General features: G+C 39.8%; 1 protein-coding gene across 8 annotated transcripts in view; it reads left to right on the forward strand.

The window, feature by feature from the left end:
- Positions 1 to 19742, forward strand: part of PCSK5 (proprotein convertase subtilisin/kexin type 5) — a 250017-nt gene that overhangs the window by 145938 nt on the left and 84337 nt on the right. For all 8 annotated transcript variants that reach the window (XM_051789299.1, XM_051789294.1, XM_051789297.1 and 5 more), the window contains 2 exons: positions 12477 to 12594; positions 13594 to 13782. In XM_051789299.1, the coding sequence (XP_051645259.1) occupies positions 12477 to 12594; positions 13594 to 13782 (307 nt within the window). The remainder of the gene's footprint in view (positions 1 to 12476; positions 12595 to 13593; positions 13783 to 19742) is intronic.

The raw sequence follows: 19742 nt of genomic DNA on the forward strand, positions 1-19742 counted from the left end.
TCCAGTCTTACAGATGCTTCCTGATATTTTCACATGCCACTGGTAGCCAATATCAACTCTATCCAGCCCTAATACCCATACACACAGTGGATGGAGCAAGGGAAACAGGAGCTTTGAGTTTGACTGTTGTAATATCCCACCTCTGTTTGTTGTCAGTCAAACACCAAACACAGGAAGTTGCGCTGGTCTCTGTAGGAATGAGGAAGATCATATTCTATGCAAGCTAGACTAGGTGATTTTTTGTGCTTGGAATATTAAGGGAAGAAGACCAGCCTGGCTGAACAGAAAACTTTGCCTGGAATGCAGGGGAAAAAGGTCAGTGTATCACCTGTGGGAGACCATTGGCAGGATACTCAGGAGGACTACATACAAGGATGTCATGAACCGCATGCAGTGAGAAAATTGGAAGGGATAAAGCCCAGCTAGAACTCAGTTCGGCTCCTACAGTAAAAGGCAACACAAAATCTTTCTATAAATACGTTAACAACAAAAGGAGGGTTAAGGAGAATCTCCATTCTTTATTGTATGCAGGAGGAAAGAAAGAGACAAAGGATGAGGAAAAAGATGAAGTAGTTAATACCTTCTTTGCCTCAGTCTTGAATAACAAGACCTGTTGTTCTCTGGGTACCCAGCCCCCTGAGCTGGAAGACAGGAGTGGGAAGAAGAATGAAACCCCCACAGTCAAAGCAAAAATGGTCAGTGACCTGCTATATCACCTAGACACACACAAGTCTCTGCGATCAATTGGCATCCACCCAAGGGTACTGAAGGAACTGGGGCAACAGCTCACTACTTTGCATCATTTACCAGCTGTCCTGGTTAACTGGAGAGGTCCCAGTTGACTGGAAGTTAGCAAATATGATGCCCATCTACAAGAAGGATCAGAAGAAGGATCTGGGGAACTACAGACCTATCAGTCCGACCTCAGTGCCAGGGAAGGTCATCTTGAGTGCCATCATGTGACACGTACAGAACAAACTTTGACACTGTTTCCCACAGCATTCTCCTGGAGAAACTGGCTGCTTATGGCTCAATTAGGTGCCCAGTTTGCTGGTTAAAAAAATGGATAGATGACCAAGCCCAGAGAATGGTTGGGAATTGAGTTAAATCTAGCTGGTGGCCAACCACTTGTAGTGTTTCCTAGGGCTGAGTACTGGGGCCAGTTCTGTTTAATGTCTTTACCAATAACGTGGTCAAGGGGATTGTGTGCACCCCCAGTCAGTTTGCAGATGACACTGAAGTGGGTGGGAGTGTTGATCAGCTGAAGGAAAGGAAGGCTCTACAGAGGGTTCTGGAAAGGCTGGACCGATGGGCTAAGGTCAGTTGTATGAGGTTCAATAAGGTGAAGTTCTGAGTCCCACACTTCAGTCACAACAGCCAGTGCTACAGGCTGGGGGAGGAGTGGCTGGAAAGATACCCAGCATAAAAGAATCTGGGATGCTGATCAGCAGAGGCTGAACATGAGCCAGCAGTGTGCCCAGATGGCCAAGAAGGCCAATAACATCCTGGCTTGGATCAGAAATAGTGTCCTCCTATACTCAGCACCAGTGAGGCTGCACCTCAAGTCCTGTGTTCAGTTTTGGGGCCCTCACAACAAGAAAGACATTGAGATGCTTGAGCATGTCCAGAGAAGGGCAACAGAGCTGCTAAGTCTGATGAGGAGCTGCTGAGAGAGCTAGGCTTGTTTAGCCTGGAAAAAAAGGAGGCTTGGGGGGTCCTTATCTTTCTCTGCAACTACCTGAAAAGAGATCGTAGCATGGTGGGAGTTGGTGTAACAAGCAGTAGAACAAGAGGAAATGGCCTCAAGTTGTGTCGAGGGGGGTTAGATTGAATATTTAGGAAAATTTCTTCTCTGAAAGGGTTGTCAAGCATTGGAACAGACTGCCCAGGGAAGTGGTAGAGCCACCATCCCTGGAAGTATTTAAATGTTGTATTGATGTAGCATGTGGGGACATGGTTTAGTATTTGGCAGTGTAAGGTTAGTGGTTGGACTTGATGATTATAAGGATCTTTTCCAATCTAAATGATTCTGATTCTAAGTAGGCAGCTGACAGCAAGAGTTCTGGAAAAGCAAATGTATTTTTGGAAAAGGCAATCTAGCCCTGTAGCCATGACTGTCTTCAACAGAGTGGTAGATATAAAGTCTGAGGAGAGATGTTGGCACTCACATAGGTAATCATTAGTCTTCTTTTAGCTGAACTGGTTAGATTAATTGGAACTTTTTTGCATTATAACTCCTGATTGGAAGTTGTCTGAAGTCAAAGCAGCGTTTAGATTAGCATCTGGAAAGGAGGTAATTAAACTAGCTCCAATTACTAGCTAGTCTAACAGTGGCTGAAAGTGTCTCCCCCAGCACTGACAGCACATGTAAGATAGGAAAGGTCTGTGTCCTCAGGAATCTCATCCACATTTAAATATCATAGGAATCACAGAGTCAATAACATAACCTTTAGAAATGCTTCATACAGAGATCATTGTCATGGCTAGAGAAAAATCCATGGTGGGATTTGGAAATCAAGATGGTTGACGAAAAGTGGTGTAAAAACATGTGTATTTTAGCCGCAAGTTTAAAATTACTGTTATGTTTTCGGAGGGACACTGCAACCTTTCTAGGTGACTGTTGTTTCCTTCCCACATGTAGCAGTTCGGTTTGCAGCTATAAATAAAGTCTTCCTTAACATAATATTAAAATTGCATTAAGAATTTTTCAGTGTTTCATATGTTAAACCCAAACAAATTGCCAGGTAACTGAGCTCTGCTAGCCTTGAGTGAAACTAAAATATGTCTTTGGGATTTGGGGAAGGGAGCTGGAAAATATATTGAACTATGCAGCCTAGGTTGTGGTTGTTGGAATTTTTTTCTCTCTAACACAAACTAAAGTCCACACAATGTTGTTTCCAGTTGAAAGACATTTAAGATTAGGAGTACGTCTATATAGTTCCAGAAATGGAGTTGTACAAAGCAGGAGAGGGAATCTTTCAGAGAAATAGAGAGGCATAATTACTTTTCCCAGCCTCAAACTTTTCATTATCAAAGCTTCTCATTTACTTGTTGAGTCTGCAACACTGTTTTCTTCTGTCTCTGAAAAGCAAGAAATGAATCTGTGAATGTAAAACAGATTTTAAGCAGAAACCTCAAACCTGTGTTGGGATACATAAAGGAAAGTGGATGGACATTTGGTCTTCGAGTTGGTTACTTTCCTGGGGTCATATATCGTGAGTCAGACTTACCAGTGTTTTAAAATGTAAATTAAATGGCTCTAAAGTAGGAATAACAGCAGGCAAGATGCGTAATTAAGCTTTACATTTGTATTATAATATAACACTCAGAATTGTCACCAAACTATGATCAGCATAGCAGACAAAGTATTTAAACTAGTAGTGCCTCAGCTTGAGAACTGAGATGACTTTGTCTTAGATATAAAGCTATGGATAATTACTATGCTCTACAGCTCTCTAGTATTCCAAGCATTGCCAAGTAGACTTACAGCACTAACAGGATGCATACCATGGGAATGATAACCTTTGACATTACTTCCTTTTAAGAAGTCCAACTCAGACCTTTATGAAAACTCTGCAAAGGACTGGGGGGTAGGGAGGAAGGGGAGGGTTAAAAGTCTTCCCCTACGGACTCATAACCTAAGAGTCTACCATGTAATGTGAAATGGAAATTCCTATTGGCAGTATTGAGAAAGAAGAACCAGGATCAAACAATTTAAAAAATGACTGATAAAGTGATACAATTCTCCAAAGCACAAGTTCTTAATTATAGATGTTGAACACTGAATTTTAAAAGAAAAGTCTTTGAAAGTTATATGCATTTGCATGACCTCTTTATATACTAATTATTGATGCAGTACACTTCTGCTAACATTATAGGCAAATATCTTAGCCATGCTTGTATACATCCAGGGCAATGGTGGACATCTTATGCATGGGGTAATTCTATTGTTTTAAAAAAACAAGCACTTGCCTTTAAGAACACCAAAGCTTTTCACTGTTGTTGCATTGCTATAGTTCCTTTCAGTAATTGCCAAACTAGTTGTAGTTTTCTTATCAGTGTGCCCACTTTAATGGAACTAGGATTCAGGCTGATTAGGAAGAAGATCACACCATCTACAATGTAGTGTTTTAAGCCCTTAAGACATCCTGTCATGGTGTAGAATTTCTCATAATAGTAGGGGGCTACAACTCAGATCAGTTAGGTGCCCTCCAGAAAAATCAGCTTTTGAGGAGTCACTTTTAAGTGAGATGATGCTGAACTTCATCCACAATTGCCCAGCTATGTCTGTAGGCTTGGCTTACTGTTTATCTTCCTTTTGCATCAGGTTACTGATGAGAATCTACTACATAGCTCTATGGGAAGAGTGTGAAGTCAGCTCAGTTAATTAATTTCTCTGCTTTAGGATAAAATTGGTAAAGTTTTAGTTCTAAAAATCAGCATCATTATTATTAAACAATTTGCAAAAGGTTTTATTGTGATTTTTCTGAGTATTTGTATATCCTTCCTCTGCCAAAATCAGTCAGGAATTAGTTTGAGTGTAAATATCCTGCTGGAGCTTTGACACTTCAGAAGAGACAGAGCCATTGTGTGGGACAGAACAAGAAGGAGACCAAGTGCCTGATACATCTGACAGCACAGAAATGCTGTCTTTGTGTTTCCTGATAGCAATCTGTCAGGATTTCCACTTACAGTACCTTTGATTCATGTGTCATAACCTATTCTGAGCTGAAGCCTAGCACAAAAGGTGTTTTTATTGTTTGATACAATGAAATTATATTTGGCTGCTTTTGAGCTACCAAGGAATTCTAAATATACCTCTGAGGGTAAATTTTCTCCTAATAGAGGAAATGAGTATAGTCTTTTAAAAGGTGTTCCATGGTGCAGTCACAAAATGGCTTTTTTTGTTTAAAGAAAATTTGCAAACTGCCATACTTTTCAATGGATCTTTGTGCTTTTTGTAAAAAAAAAGAAAATTAAAGTCCAGTTTAAAAAGACTACTCCTAGTTAAAAAATTATAGTTTCTATTACTGTAGATGCTTCTTAGCCAACTTTATTTTGGCAAACATTTTTTTCTCCTCTTTAAATGCATATAATCCTCAGATTTATTCCATTCACATAAGCTGACTTATTTCAAGGGATATAAATGAATGTCTTCAGTAGAGGCTTTATGATTTACTGCCAAATTCTGCTGCAGAGAAGCAACAGCTTGTCTATCCTAGCAATTACCAGCCAGCACTAGTCAGGTTTTCTGTTTCTGTCACAACTCTACTCCTTTGGAGGCAGAGAAGTAAGCCAGGCTTCCTGGTCACTGCTTTTCAGCAAGGCTCACTGGTATTTTCTCTGGCTGGTTAAAATGTCCCCATATGCAGGACACAGTAGATACCATGTGCTCTGAGGACTGTGTTAACCTGGTTTACTCATTCCTAAACAAGTGCTGGGAAGTAAATTAGAGGATGGGGTGGAAAAAACTGCGAGTAGGGGGAAAACTTGTCATGGCTGTGCTTGGTACACATGCTCACTGTTGACTGTGGACCAGCTGAATCCCAATACTAAGAGCTTCTGTCCATAAGCTGCTAACACTCATGAGCAGGGGATCTATTTGGGTGGTACGCGCTGTCGCTACTAGTAGAACCTGACTCTGATGGCCCAAAAGTGAATTTCACTTTTAGTCCATTCTGTCAACCAGTGTCTACTTAATAACCACATGAGTTTTAAATTTCTGAAATAAATAAAAAGTGCCAGGATATGGATGCAAATGGAATCTTGAATTTAATTCCGTAGTGTTTTAAGATGGTGTGTTCTAGGGCTATTTTTTTAAATGGCTGCAAAGTCTCATAGAAGGTGATGCAGTGTCAGAGTTGCATACAAGCTATTCACTAAGGGACACTGGCTACTGGAGATTTAGATTCTACTAGCTATCCTGATAGTGTTCTTGGGCAATCTATTTTATAAATGAATACGAGCTTTTCGGAAGAAAATAAAAATGTAAATTGGTTTTTGTTGAACTTATTATCAAGTAAAGCCATGGTTAGTATATTATTGAAGAAATTATTTGTACTAATACAAAAATTAGAAATTAACATAAACACAACTGGAAACTTAAAAGCAATTTTTAAAGTATTCTGTTAGCACCTTTCTGACTATGAAAGGGTTCAAAGGGCTGGAGCACCTCTCCTTTGAAGAAAGGTTGAGAGAGCTGGAGTTGTTCAACCTGGAGAAGAGAAGGCTCCAGAGAGACCTTATTGTGGCCTTTTAATATATAAAGAATGCTTAAAGAAAGATGGAAAGAGGCTTTTTACGAAGGCCTGTAGTGACAAGACAAGGGACAACTGTTTTAAAGGAAATGAAGGTGCATTTACATTGGACGTAATGAAGACCATTTTTATAAGAGGTGATTGGTAACAGCCTATATGGCTTTACAAAGAGGAAATCATGCCTGACAAATTTGGTGTCCTCCTGTGACAGGACTTCAGCATTGGTGGATAGGGGCAGAAGCACAAAGCATTTGACACTCCTGCACAACATCCTCGTCTCCAAATTGGAGACACATGGATTTGATGGATGGACCATTCAGTGGTCCAGTTGACTGAATATACATACGAAGAGTTGTGGTCAACAGTCCTTGTGCACGTGGAGACCACTGGAGACCAGTGACAAGTGGTGTCCCTCAGGGGTTTGTATTGGGGCCAATACTGTTCACCATCTTTGCTGGTGACATGGACAGTGGAATCAAGTGCACCCTTATCAGATTTGTGGGCAATACCAAGCTGGTGGAGTCAAAATGCTGGAGGGAACAGAGGCCATCCCGAGGGACCTGGACAGGCTCGAGAGGTGAGCTGAGGCAAACCTCATGAAGCTCAACAAAGCGAAGTTCAAGATACTACACCTGAGTTTCAGCAATCCCAGACACACCTAGAGGTTGAGCAGAAAAGTGATTGAAAACAGCCCTGCAGAGAAAGACTTGGAAGTGATGGTTGATGAAAAGCTCACCATGAGCCAGCAGTGTGCACTTGCAGCCCAGAAAGCCAACCAAATCCTGGGCTGCATCAAAAGGAGCATGGCGAGCAGGTCAAGGGAGGTGATTCTCCTCCTCTACTGTGCTCTTGTGAGACCCTGTTTGGATTACTGCGTTGAGTTCTGGTGTCCCCAACATAAGGACATGGAACTGTTGGAGCAAGTCCAGAGGAGGGCCATGAAGTTGTTAAGAGAACTTGAGCACCTCCCCTATGAAGACAGACTGAGAAAGCTGGGACTGTTCAGCCTGGAGAAGAGAAGTTTATGTGGAGAGCCCATGGCAACCTTCCAGTATCTAAAGGGGACCTACAGAGAAGCCGGCGAGGGACTCTTCAGTCAGGAGCTGTAGTGATAGGACAAGGAGCAATGGGTGCAAATTGACAGAGAGGAAATTTAGGTTAGATTTTAGGAAGAAATTTTTTACTGTGAGGGTGGTTATACTCTGCAACAAATTGTCCAGGGAGGTTGTGTGTGCCCCAACCATGGCAGCGTTTACGGCCAGGTTGAATAAGGCCTTGAGCAACCTGGTCTAATGAGAGGTGACCCTGCCTATGGAAGTGAGGTGGGACTAGGTGATCTTTAAGGTCCATTCCAACCCCTTAACATTCTATGATACTATGATTCTGTGATGAGGATGGTGAGGCACTGGAACATTGCCCAGAGAAGCTGTTGGATGCCCTGTCCCTGGAAGTGCACAAGACCAGGTTGCACAGGGCTTTCAGCAGCCTGGTCTAGTGGAATGTGTCCCTGCCTGCAGCACGGAGGTCAGAGTAGCTGAGTTTTAAAGGTCCATTTCAACCTGGACCACTCTATGATTCTATGATTCTGTGATTCTATGATTCTATGATTCTATGATATAGAGGCCCTTCAGATTCTCATTGTGCATCTTTGTAGCTGCCGCTTTTAAGACAAATCTATTGGGCAACTTTCTGTTCTTCACAACCTTCTCTAATGTGCTGGTAAGTGTAAGAACTCAATCTTCTAGCATCCCTGCTGAAATCATGGATTTCAGGGAATTCTGTGGGAAAGGGCTTAGTTTACCCTTTGCTTTGTTTTTAAGTAGAAAAATTGAGGGATCAGTTCTGTATAAAATACAAAAAATATGCTTAACTTGAAAAGCATGAGGAAATTGGTTTTAAAAGCAAGAGTGAAAAAGCATGTTCTTTCATGGCTGTGTTACTGGCTTGTAAAACAGTTATGTGTTTCAGAAATCACCCCCGGTTATCACAGATTTCTCGTCATATATTGACATGAAGTAGCAATATGGCTGAAAGAAGATGAATTCTCATTCAAGATCAGTGTTCTCTTAGATAGGACATGACAAAACAAAACAGTGTAAGCCATGTCATCATAACATTTCTCCTTTTTTGTCCCTTAATTTTCATTAGACAATTGTTTTTCCTAGTTGAAACATTTCTGTATACTAAGCAACTGACAGAGAAGCAATATAGAATTATTAAAGCAGTACAGAATTAAATCTTTCTTTTTGCAATTAAAATGTGAAATGTGAAAGGTTGGTCAGTTTAAAGTACTTTTGGGATGAGAGTCTCACATCTTCTAGACTTGCTAAGCAACATTTAAGAAAACCACGGTATAAGGGATATTTTAGATTCCTATTCAGTCAATCTCATTTTGGATCAAGATCCTATAGTAACATAAACAAACAAGTTATAATATTTACAATCAAACAGATTAATCTAGTTAAGGAAGCTGCATATTCCTCATTTGACAATCTGAAATTATTACCATTTCTCTCTGATTTAGTATTTGGTATGTGTATACAAAATATTTATATTTCAGATGCTACTTTCACAGTATATAGGATACTATATAGGAAAGGCCAAAAATATACCAGGGAGAAAGTATTCTGCAATGCTTTTGTCAGATGAGTAAAACAGCAAGGGAGGCTTAGCATCTAAGTTACTGATGAAACATCTTCATGACAGGTGACAAAACTGCAGCCTAACAAATCCAGTTTAGCTGCACTGGAAATGTTTTTTCAGTGTCTGAAGTCTGCATGATTATGTTATGATTTATCAAGACCAGCTGTTCTTATTTCTCTTAGTCAAGTCAAGTGGGGTATACATTCTGCCTTTAGATTTGGGGATAGCTTTGCATACTCTTTGTATATAAATGAGAAAGTTAATGAATTTTCAATAGCAGTTTCAGACAAAAACAAAGGGATTATGAAGAAACTCGGGAAGTCTCTCAGGCAGCTGAGAAGGCCTTGATTTCATGGTGCACTAGTGGAGGAATTGCTGCAGAGATTATTAAATGAAGTCCTGAGAAACGTTATTCTCTTAGTGATAAGATTAAAGAGATCAGTTAAAACTCAGTATTTAACTGTGTTGTGAGAGGCAAGTTTTTCTCTGAAACATGTCCTGCATCTGTAAAGCTCTGTGTATGCCTGTTATTTTACAGAAATATAAATGGTGAGTTACATTGCTGCATGAGTAGAGAGAGAATTCAAGACAGTTCTACCAATGGACAGCTTGATCACAAGATGATCACATTTTTTAATGCCTCAGTTGAGCAAGAGCGACCCTCCTTAGTGGACTCTTGCACTACTCCTTAGTCACCAGCTTACACTGCACAAACCTCGCATTTGTATTTTTTCTCCAAAAGATAAATGTCTTCTTACAAAACAGCCCAATATTCCATCTGATGTCCTTAATGATTCCTAGCATCAACTGAACCCATCAGGAATTCACGACAGTGATAATGTAGAGCAGTTGGGTTGGTGCAAGGTCTGGAGACATTTTGCACTTGCAATTAACTTATCTCAGTCTGCCGTCATCAGTACCTTTCAGATACTGCTTTTATATCTGGGTTAGCAGAAGTCAACTCAGTACCATTTGCAAACAAATCAGTGGCAGTTCCAGGTGTTTCCGAGAAGACATTTATGGCCCCATGAGGACTATTCAGGTAATTTTTAACCTCAGAGAGATACACCTTGGTACGGCAATACTAGCATGTATGCAGATGAAAAGACACAATTTGAAGGCAGTAGAGAACAAAATCTGCTTTCTTCTGTAAGACACATCTACTTTAACTGTGATTATTTCCTAAATTGCTGTTCCTTAGTCTTTGAAAATTACGGACCTCTACTGGTACCATCAGTTGCTAACCAACCCACTGCATCAAGGGCTTTGAAGTGCAAATGTTGCAGGCAGCCAAATGTCAGCTGTCCACATCCCTGACTGTCAGGAAGTTTTTATTTCAATGCAAAAACCTTTCAAGGAAATAATGTACTTCTGTTTCAGCTGTGGAAAGAAAAGAAGCAAGAAGGTGCAGAAATTCTCACTCCTACCTCTGCTCTCATGCAAAAGAGTTTAAGCATTGAATCATGGACAGTTAACACAACCACATAGACTTGATTGGTAATTTTTTCTCCTGAATGAAAATTTCTCCTAAATTCTATGTCCCAACTAATTGTTAGGATGGGAAAGATAGAAAGTTCACTCTTTAGATTTTATTTGCATTTTTAATGTGCATATTAGGGCAAAAAGATTCTAGAATGAGTAGATTAAAAGTCACTTAAGTTTCCATCAAAAGGTCACTGCTTAGTGGTGGCAAAGTTAGGTGCTCTTCTGCCCTTACTTCTGGGTAAGAGAAGGTGAGTTGAGGAGAATCTTGGCTCTTCTTTGAGCTCAGTAGTTGGGTTGAACACACACATATATATAGAACTGGACATTCTGAGTGCTAAGTCAATGTAAGTTGCTAATTGTCAGGAATTAAAAATTCTGTGAGTTAGCTGAAAAATATTTTCCATTCCTGAAAATTTAATCCTCACTATTTGAATGTACTGCTCAGAGTAACTGTGTACAGTTACAGACTACGTAAGACTTGTTCCTCCTGCTGATTTTCAGAGATGACAGGAGGATTATTAATTAAAATTCTAGTGTACGAACAGACAAACGTCTTCACAGATAAATATGTGCTCATAATCAGATGTGGTTTTTGCAAGATGGCATCTAAGACTAAGGAGATTTCCATCACAGGAGTCTTCTTGACAGTACAAAAAGTTTCTTTATTTGAGCTTTCCTTGCCGTCTTTCTGGCTGCCTCTCCCCGCATGTAAAAATAGAACATCTCTTTCCCTATCTATTTGTTTTTGAAATACATGAAAGAGAATTCAGAAAACTGAAGGACGGCTGAATTTAATTATTTTCATGTATTTTAGTTGTGTTTCATTTCTGAACAGGACGCATGCCTCATTTGGCAGAAGAGCAGTAGTTGTCTCCTAAGGAACATTTCCATCCTATGTGCACTTCAGTTTGGGGCTTAGGGGGAAGGAGATAGGAAGAAAACCAGTTCATTACACAGTCATTACACCTTGCAGTATTTTCCACTGAAGAACCCTTTTCAGCTGGCAGTTTCAGACAGTATTAGGTACTGCCATGTTTGGAAGATGAGATCCTTAAACATTGATTATCTTTATGCTTTCAACTGTATTTGTTTGATAAGGTTGGGGATTTTTTTGGGGTAAGAGTCATTTGAATTCTGTTTTGGCAATAGATAGAGATTGCTATCACAAACCCTCTGCAAAGTGCAGTTGGGATGACTTACACCATGCTTTGTTTCACTGTTGGTTAAAATAGCACTTACATTTTTCTGAGGGTTTCCTGGTAGCACTGTCCTGGTAGCAAGCAAAACTCATTTAGTGATATTACCAATCTAATCTCCTCCCTGTGGAAGCTTTTTTCTTTCACTCCTTCTGCTGTCAGAACTTTATCAAAAGCCCTAACTTGACACAATAAAACATATCTAGCAGCTCTTCTAATTCAGCAAAATACATTTGCAAGGTTCTGTTTTGATTGGAACAGCATCCAAAACCATACAGCTGATTCAATAAGTGCTTTTCACCCTCATGATGCACAGCTTTAGGGAACTGTTGGCTCTACCTGGTTTTTTGATCGGTGGCAACCATATTGCATACAGGAACGGGAGAGCATCTACATGCTGCTTACACTCAGGGAAGTTAAGAGAGTACAACAGTTACAAAAGACAGTCAAATTTATTGTCTCAGTTACCTTTAATACAGGTACATGCCCGTGTTTGGTACTGGAGTAACAGAAATAACCTTCCTCCAGTTTTTTACACCTTTTAATATTATCTCTTGTAAGAGGGCAAAATTAAGGTGCATGGACAAAGGGTAATCAGAGGCAATTTTACTCTCTGGCCTTCTGCAGTTCTCATGGTAGGTAACTCCTACCATGCTAGATAGCAATGTAAGTAGCTCCTCATGCCACTTCTGTAAGAAAGCAGTGAACAGGTTTAGTGAATAAATTAGGTATAGTCATTAATGTTTCTGGTAGTGAGATTTTTGAGCTTTGAGAGAAAGCAAGGAAGAAGTAGAAAAGAAGCAGCTGCTGTTAGGATGTGACTCTCTGGAATTAATCTATGATGAAAACTGAAGTTTTTTGTTATAACTGCAACCATTCTGTTTGTACCTTGCAGTGAGCCACCTCTATGGATTTGGACTGATGGATGCTGAAGCAATGGTGATAGAAGCAGAAAAGTGGACAACAGTCCCTCCACAGCATGTGTGTGTGGAGAACACAGATCGGCAAATCAAGTAATACCCGCTACCAAAACTCTTGCTGGCATAAATTTATGGAAAGAGTTTGGGTATAATTTACCCCTCCCTTGCATTTTGAAAGCTATACCAGGAATCTCTGTCACATTCACAGATGTCAGGTCATTTGCCTGTAAACATTGTTCCCTGTAGTGCTTGGGGAAAGGCCCTAGTTTAAAGAACACCTGTAAGGTGTAAAACAGGCCAGACTGGATAACAATAAATTTTGATGTTGATGATGCACCAAAGAACAATGTTTGGTTGAGTGCGCTTCAGTCACCCTTCTAAGAAAAGTACAGACTTACCAGTCCAGGATCTAAGAAGCAAATACGCTTTCCATACTCTCTCAAACAGTCTTAGGAGAGTCTCTAGCTCAGAGCCTAAGACTAAACTTTTTCACTTGCTAGGATAGGGTGTCTATAGAACCAGGCTTAAGAGCAAAATTCTCTTTGTGCACTGTATGGATATAGAGACAGCATCAGTTATAAGGCACACTTTCAAAGCATTAAGATTATTGTTTGATAATTATATTTGACAGGCTTGATCCATAACTGGTGTAGTCTGCAAGGATACCATGCCAATTTAAAACACATGCCATTCAGTACAGTTAATATGTAATACTTGCTGTTACGTAAGCAAGGACTATAACTATGCCAGGCATTTCCTGGGGTTTAGCAACCAGCTGTGATCCCATGACAATCCTAGCAATTCTCAGCTGGCCACTAATCCACAAAAATGCTCTGTCCAAAAGACTTATTCCTATTTTACCTTGTGTACATGCTTAACAGAAATACAGACCATTAGCCATTAGCTGCAGCAAAATAATTACCCTGTGATGATATTTTTAGCTAGGAAGTACATACTAAAACTAATGGTTAGAGGCTACCGAATTCTCAGTTGTCCCACACTGTCATTCACTACTAAACAAAAAATATGTGGTTGTCTATTTTACACAAAAAGCAAGAAATGATAATGTTGTTTGCTATGTTTCTATTATAGAACAATACGACCTGACAGCGTTGTCCGTTCAATTTACAAAGCCACTGGCTGTTCAGATAATCCTAACCACCATGTGATCTACTTGGAGCATGTGGTTGTGCGCATCACTATTACTCACCCTCGGCGTGGAGACTTGGCAATTTACCTAACCTCTCCATCTGGAACTAGGTCACAGCTCTTGGCCAACAGGTATAGTATGACAACACAGCTTCACAGTACAGTCAGCATGCAGAGCCTGTGCTGAGATGTCCATGTCAGCAAAGAATAGACAAGTCATTACAGCAGGGTTGCTGGCAGACGCAGGCTAATTATTTTTTCTAATAGACCTGGGCAGAGTGAAGTACAAATGAACTCAAAAATTGTGATCTCAGTGGAAGAGTAGTCTGTAAAACTGTTGAAGGATATAATCTCCAAAATAAAGATTAGTTAATTTTGATAGTCTTTTGTGGTTCACAAGTTGTTAGATAGCTGGAAATGTGAAGAAAATAGTAACAGGCTCAGTGTTTATAAGGAAACTGAATGGAAGTATTTCTATGTACTATAGCCATTTATTTTTCATTTTGGTCCTTTTCTTTTCCGTTTTTTTTGCTAGGAATAAAAATCAGATAGAATAGTAGTTCTTTACTGCTATTTTCTTTAAGTTCCTGGTGTTACCAATTTCTGTATCCTGTTTTTCAAAGTAAATATACTCAACCCATGAAAAGCTCATAATAGGACAACACTGACATTTTCTTGGAAGAAAACATTGACAGACTTTGCAGGTAAATCTCGCTAAATCCATGATCAACACCACCACCTCCTACCAGAGATGATTAAGGCACTAAGACACATCAGAAGCCTTCTCACACTTTACCTCATTTACAAATGTGCAAATAAGTTACATTTGCACTAGAAATGCTTCTATAGTTCTCCATGTGGCTAGAAATATTCTTCCCAATGGGACCATAGTATGACAGGGAATCTTTTTTTCCTTAGTGACTTGCAGATTTAGATGACGGCCATTCTGTTAGACCCAATGCTTGGCTCCCAAATAAAAGTTGATGTTAGTGATGTTATATGTCTCAGAAACTGCAAAAGCTGCCATATATCAAACGTGTGTTGTAAGAACTCTTCTGCCATCATGCTTAAGTCTTCTCAAAAGTTTATATCCCTAGTCCTACTCTCCAGGACTTTTAATGAACTGGAAATGGCCTGCATTCCAGACTGCTCTTCATCCACACTTCCACAGCTAGAAATGCTGACTGTCTAGCTCTGGAGACTTGTATGTCCTCCTGTACCTCAGTGGTGGAAGGACTTATCTTTCCTCTTGGAAAAAAAAGGACTTGTTTGGAGACAGTCAGATGGACGTGGTTCTGACTGAAGTGTGAATGTCCATTTTCATTAGAGATTATGTTAATATAAAAGAAAAGGTGTACTGAAAATACTCTTCAGGCTATAGACATTAATTCATCAAATGGACAGAAAGTTGTCTTGGAATTTTGGGGTCCTCTAGAATATCTCCTCTGCCATCAGAACCTTGCTGATAAAAGCACATAGGCACACACATCTGTGTATCTCCCTGCTACACTACTACACTGAACAAAGAATTTGTCCTCTGCTAACCAGTGCAGAGGCAGGCTTCTCTTGTTAGTTATGAAACAGGCTTTTGTTTTTCTGTTTGAAGAAATCCTTTTTTAGTTTTCTTTTCAATTTTCATGCAGCGGTCCTTCCTTGGTCCAAAGTGAAAAAAATTGAAAGTCCTCCAACTAGGTATCCAAACGAAACAATCTTGTGTAAACCCAGTGGTCTTAACATAGCTAACTTTTGGCTCTAGGCTTTCATGTGTTGCAGCTGACCCACAGCAAGAGGGATAAACATTCCAGTATTCACAGTTCATCTCTGGTGATGACTGTTATGTGGAATAGGTACAAAATCTGATTCAGTCAGTTTCTCTGTAACCCCTGCTCCACAGAAACTAGTTACTGTTCATACCTGTCATAGAGAGAGAGAATGCAAATATATGTATTAAAATAAGGGGAAGTTCAACTGTTTTTTTATACTACAGTATCACAAGACTAACCAGAAAACAAAGAAACCTGAAAGGCCTTTTCATGTTTTAGCACTTCCCAAAAACCAAATTATTCATGACAGAGCTCGTAAAGTCACACCAGAAATTCCCTTCCCATGGGAACTTCAGAGATATACTGACTAGTAATCACATTTTGCTGAAACAAACAACTCTGGGCTACTAATATTAGGGATAAATGTATATTGCACATTCTAGGTCTGAAATACCTAGAGCCTTCACAAGCCCTTTCTTAGCGTAAAGAAATGGATATGAATACAATACTTTTCAAAATGGTATTTCAAAAAGGCTTATTTTATTTGGTCTGGCTGTAAGAAGTCATACGGCTTAAAGGTCTGGAAATTAGTAGTATGCTGAATGTTGTTAAGTGTATGTTTTAGCATCATTTTATAGAATAAAACTTGAAGTAGGAATGTTGTTGTTCACTAATATGAAAAATTAGTTATGAGGTTCTTGATTCTTAAAGTGTTAAAAATCAGAATAAATGCATTCAAGTGTAAGCATGCATGGAGAGATACGTTGGCAGCAAGCAGTCCGGCTTTTTTTAAATAGGCAGAGGTCACAGACGCTCTTATACATTGCTGCTACCTGACAGATGCTTTCTCAGACGTACAAGACTTTTTAATGCACGCATACATGATTAATAACAGCAATATCAGCTGTTTTTACTGAACCCAGGGAAAACCTCATTGCTTTACTGTTAATCATTTGGGTTTAATTTGAAACAGTTTGCTGGTAAAACGTATTTAAGTGCAAAAGGTATATTTTACATGTGCACTTCTTCTCCCCCAATTCTGGATGAAAAGTCATTGTGTGTAGATTCTGGTGCATTGACAAGTAGGTCCCTCAAGGCAGTATCTGGCCTTTTTTCTGCATATTTTATCCCTAATGTTGGCATCCCCTAAAATTACTTCAGTAAGAAAATTTGTTAGTCAGAGTCAATATGGATTCCTTTGCAGTCATTTGGTGGATTACACTGTCACTGGCTTGAGCTTTATGTGCATTCTTCAAAAACTACATTACAAGGAACATCTGCTTTGTTGTTTCGAAAGTGCTAAACATGATTACATTGGATGTACTGCAGCAGAGGAAAATAAAGGCTAGGAAAGTGCTGGCTGGTGTGAGGATGAGGCTACAGTTAAGACCAATGGGGAACAGTATCCCCTTTTTGAAAACAATTGGTCATTAGATTTGGCAGTGTGGGTTTCTGAGTGTTTTTTGAGACATACCAAGGTCAGCTCTAACAAACATTCAGTACAGGGAGGCTATGGAGGGGAGGCTAAACACAAAGGGGATAGAAGAAGCAAACTTAGGGCCCATTTGTCTCCCACTGAGGTCATGGCTTATTTAATTCTTGCCTTTAAATTTAAAGCAGCTGTTGCCACTTGAACTGCATAACTGAAATATCTCAGCCACGTGGTGGCAACTTTCCAGGCCACTAGCTTCCTATGCTTATATGGCCCTGACATTAATAATACTTCTGTTCACTAACAAAGGGAAGTATTTTCATGACCATCTTTTTCCTACCGTGAAACCTTAGACAATCAGTAAATTTTAATAATACCTTCCTCTGCAGGAGACTCTTAGACCAAAAACAAGATATTCTTATCTAATCTTACTCACTAGGTTGCTTAGTAAAAAGTCTTGGCAATCAAAAGTAGAAGAAACCTTTCTTTATAGGTGCAATCTTTATTGCAATACTCTAATATTAAACAAAAACAACATTACATTTTTTGTATCCAAATCTGATGAAAAGTATAGGGCCAACCTTCATGCTGAGTGTCCCTGTTATACAGTAACTGAAAAGATCTCTGAGGTGGTATTATTAAGTCCACGATATATAATAATCTGTAACAGTCAATTAACAATTCATCAGACTGCATACTAATCATTTACTTATCCGTGATAATCTGTTTGATAAGTATGTCCTTGATATAAATTTTGACTTGGCATCTGTTGGGACAGGTACAATTTCAGAAGAATTTGTAACAGAAAGTTAGGAATTCAGTTTTCGCTAGGAAGGCTTTCTGCCTAAATGGTAACTCTCAAAGGCGGTTTCAGTGCTTTCTCCCCTCACAGAGCAAGAGAAGTTGTCAGTCTCTCCCCCTGATATGTGAGAGGAGACATGCCCTAACAGACATGCACAGAGGTCTCGGGAAGGCAGGGGAGAAACAGAGAGGATAAAAGGGGTCCTGAGGGGGCAGGAACTCACCTTTTGCCCCTGAAGGCCCGATGCGCCACATTGTAAAAAAGTGGTCCTTGCATCTGAAATAAACCTTTTTTTCAATGCTTCCACTGCCTTGGCATTCTTGGGAAGAATACCTGCATATGTTTACCTTACAGCATCAACCTGACAAATAACAAAGTTACCATCTCAACTGGTTCCATGCTCCTTAAAAGATCCTATTCCATATATATTTCTTTCTGGATAAGGAAAGTACACCTGAACATCTGATCATTTAATTCATTCATTTAACATCACTTAAAATGCAGTCCTTGTAGCACCTCAAAGGTTCTTTGATTTGAGAGTTTAGTGCATAAGCAAAGCAACTCAGAAATACTTGGACCATTGTGTATGTACAACATGCACATACAGACAGCCTCAGTCAGTATATTTGTGCTTTGTTTTTGATTGTTCTTTTGATCTGTCTGTAGCTTTTTGACTCATTTGCAGAAACACAGTACATATATTCAAAGATTCAAATTTAGACTTTACCTTATAAAATTCAAATCTTTCCCAAAGCAGTATTCTTAAAAAAAGCTAGTCAGTTTTCTCTGAAATAATATTACCAGATTTTCACCATTTCCATGGGTGGAAGCTTACAGTTCCAATCATAGCATATTTTAGGTAAAGATGTTTTTATAAACACAAGATATTAGATTTTTGTCTTTTCCTCCCAAAATTGCTTAAAAGAATGATGCATTATTAAAATGGAAATCTGACAACAATTAAAAATTTCAAAATAAGACAAACATACTCCAACAAAAACTATTATGCAAAATATTAGGCTAATTAGAGTAAAAATAAACAGCACCTTGTGTTTCGATGTATGCAAGTAGAAGCCCAGAGGATACAAAATTTACAGTGTAATTGCACAGTAGTTGTATAATACTATATAATTTGCAGAACCACAGAATCAAAGAATATGCTGAGTTGGAAGGGACCCATATGGATTATCGAGTCCAACCCTTAGCCCTGCACAGGACCATCCCCAAGATTCACACCATGTGCCTGAGAGTGTTGTCCAATGCTTCTTGAACTCTGTCAGGCTTGGTACTGTGACCACTTCCCTGGGGAGCCTGTTCAGTGCCCAGCCACCGTCTGGGTGAAGAACCTTTTTCTAATATCCAATCTAAATCTCCCCTGACTCAACTTCAGGCCATTCCCTTGGGTCCTGTCACTCGTCACCACAGAGAAGAGATCAGTGCCTGCCCCTCCTCTTCCCCTCATGAGGAGACTGCAATGAAGTCTCCCCTCAGTCTCCTCTTCTCCTGGCCAAACACACCAAGTGACCTCAGCCACCCCTCAGATGGCTTCTTCTCAAGGCCCTTCACCATCTTCGTTGTCCTCCTTTAGACACTCTCTAATAGCTTAATATCTTTCTTATATTGTGGTGCCCAAAACTGCCACAATATTCAAGGTGAGGCCTCACCAGTGCAGAAACAGAGCAGGACAATCACCTCCCTTGACCAGCTGGTGATCTCATTCTGCAATCTGTATGTACATCTGGGGTTGTTCCCCTTGTTGAACTTCATATGGTTGGTGATTGCCCAATCCTCTGATTTGTTGAGATCTCTCTGCAGGGCCTTCCTGCCTTAAAGGGAGTCAACAGCTCCTCCAAGTTTTGTATCATCTGCAGACTTACTTAGCATCCCTTCCAGTCCTGCGTCGAAGTCATTTTGAAGAGCACAGGGTCTAAGATGGAGCCCACTAGTGACAGGTCACTGTTCTCATGTTACCCTGTTTACTGTTACCCTGTGTGCTCAACCTGTGAGCATAGGGGAATAGTGAGTTGGGTAATCTAGTTGCCTCGATGGCAAAGAGAAATATTGCTGCCTTGTTGCACTGAGAGGGTGTTTAGAA

Source organism: Manacus candei, unplaced genomic scaffold (genome assembly GCF_025592945.1).
Source record: "Manacus candei isolate 608988 ecotype Guabito, Panama unplaced genomic scaffold, ASM2559294v1 h1tg000027l, whole genome shotgun sequence".
In the NCBI taxonomy this organism is placed as follows: Eukaryota; Metazoa; Chordata; class Aves; order Passeriformes; family Pipridae; genus Manacus; species Manacus candei.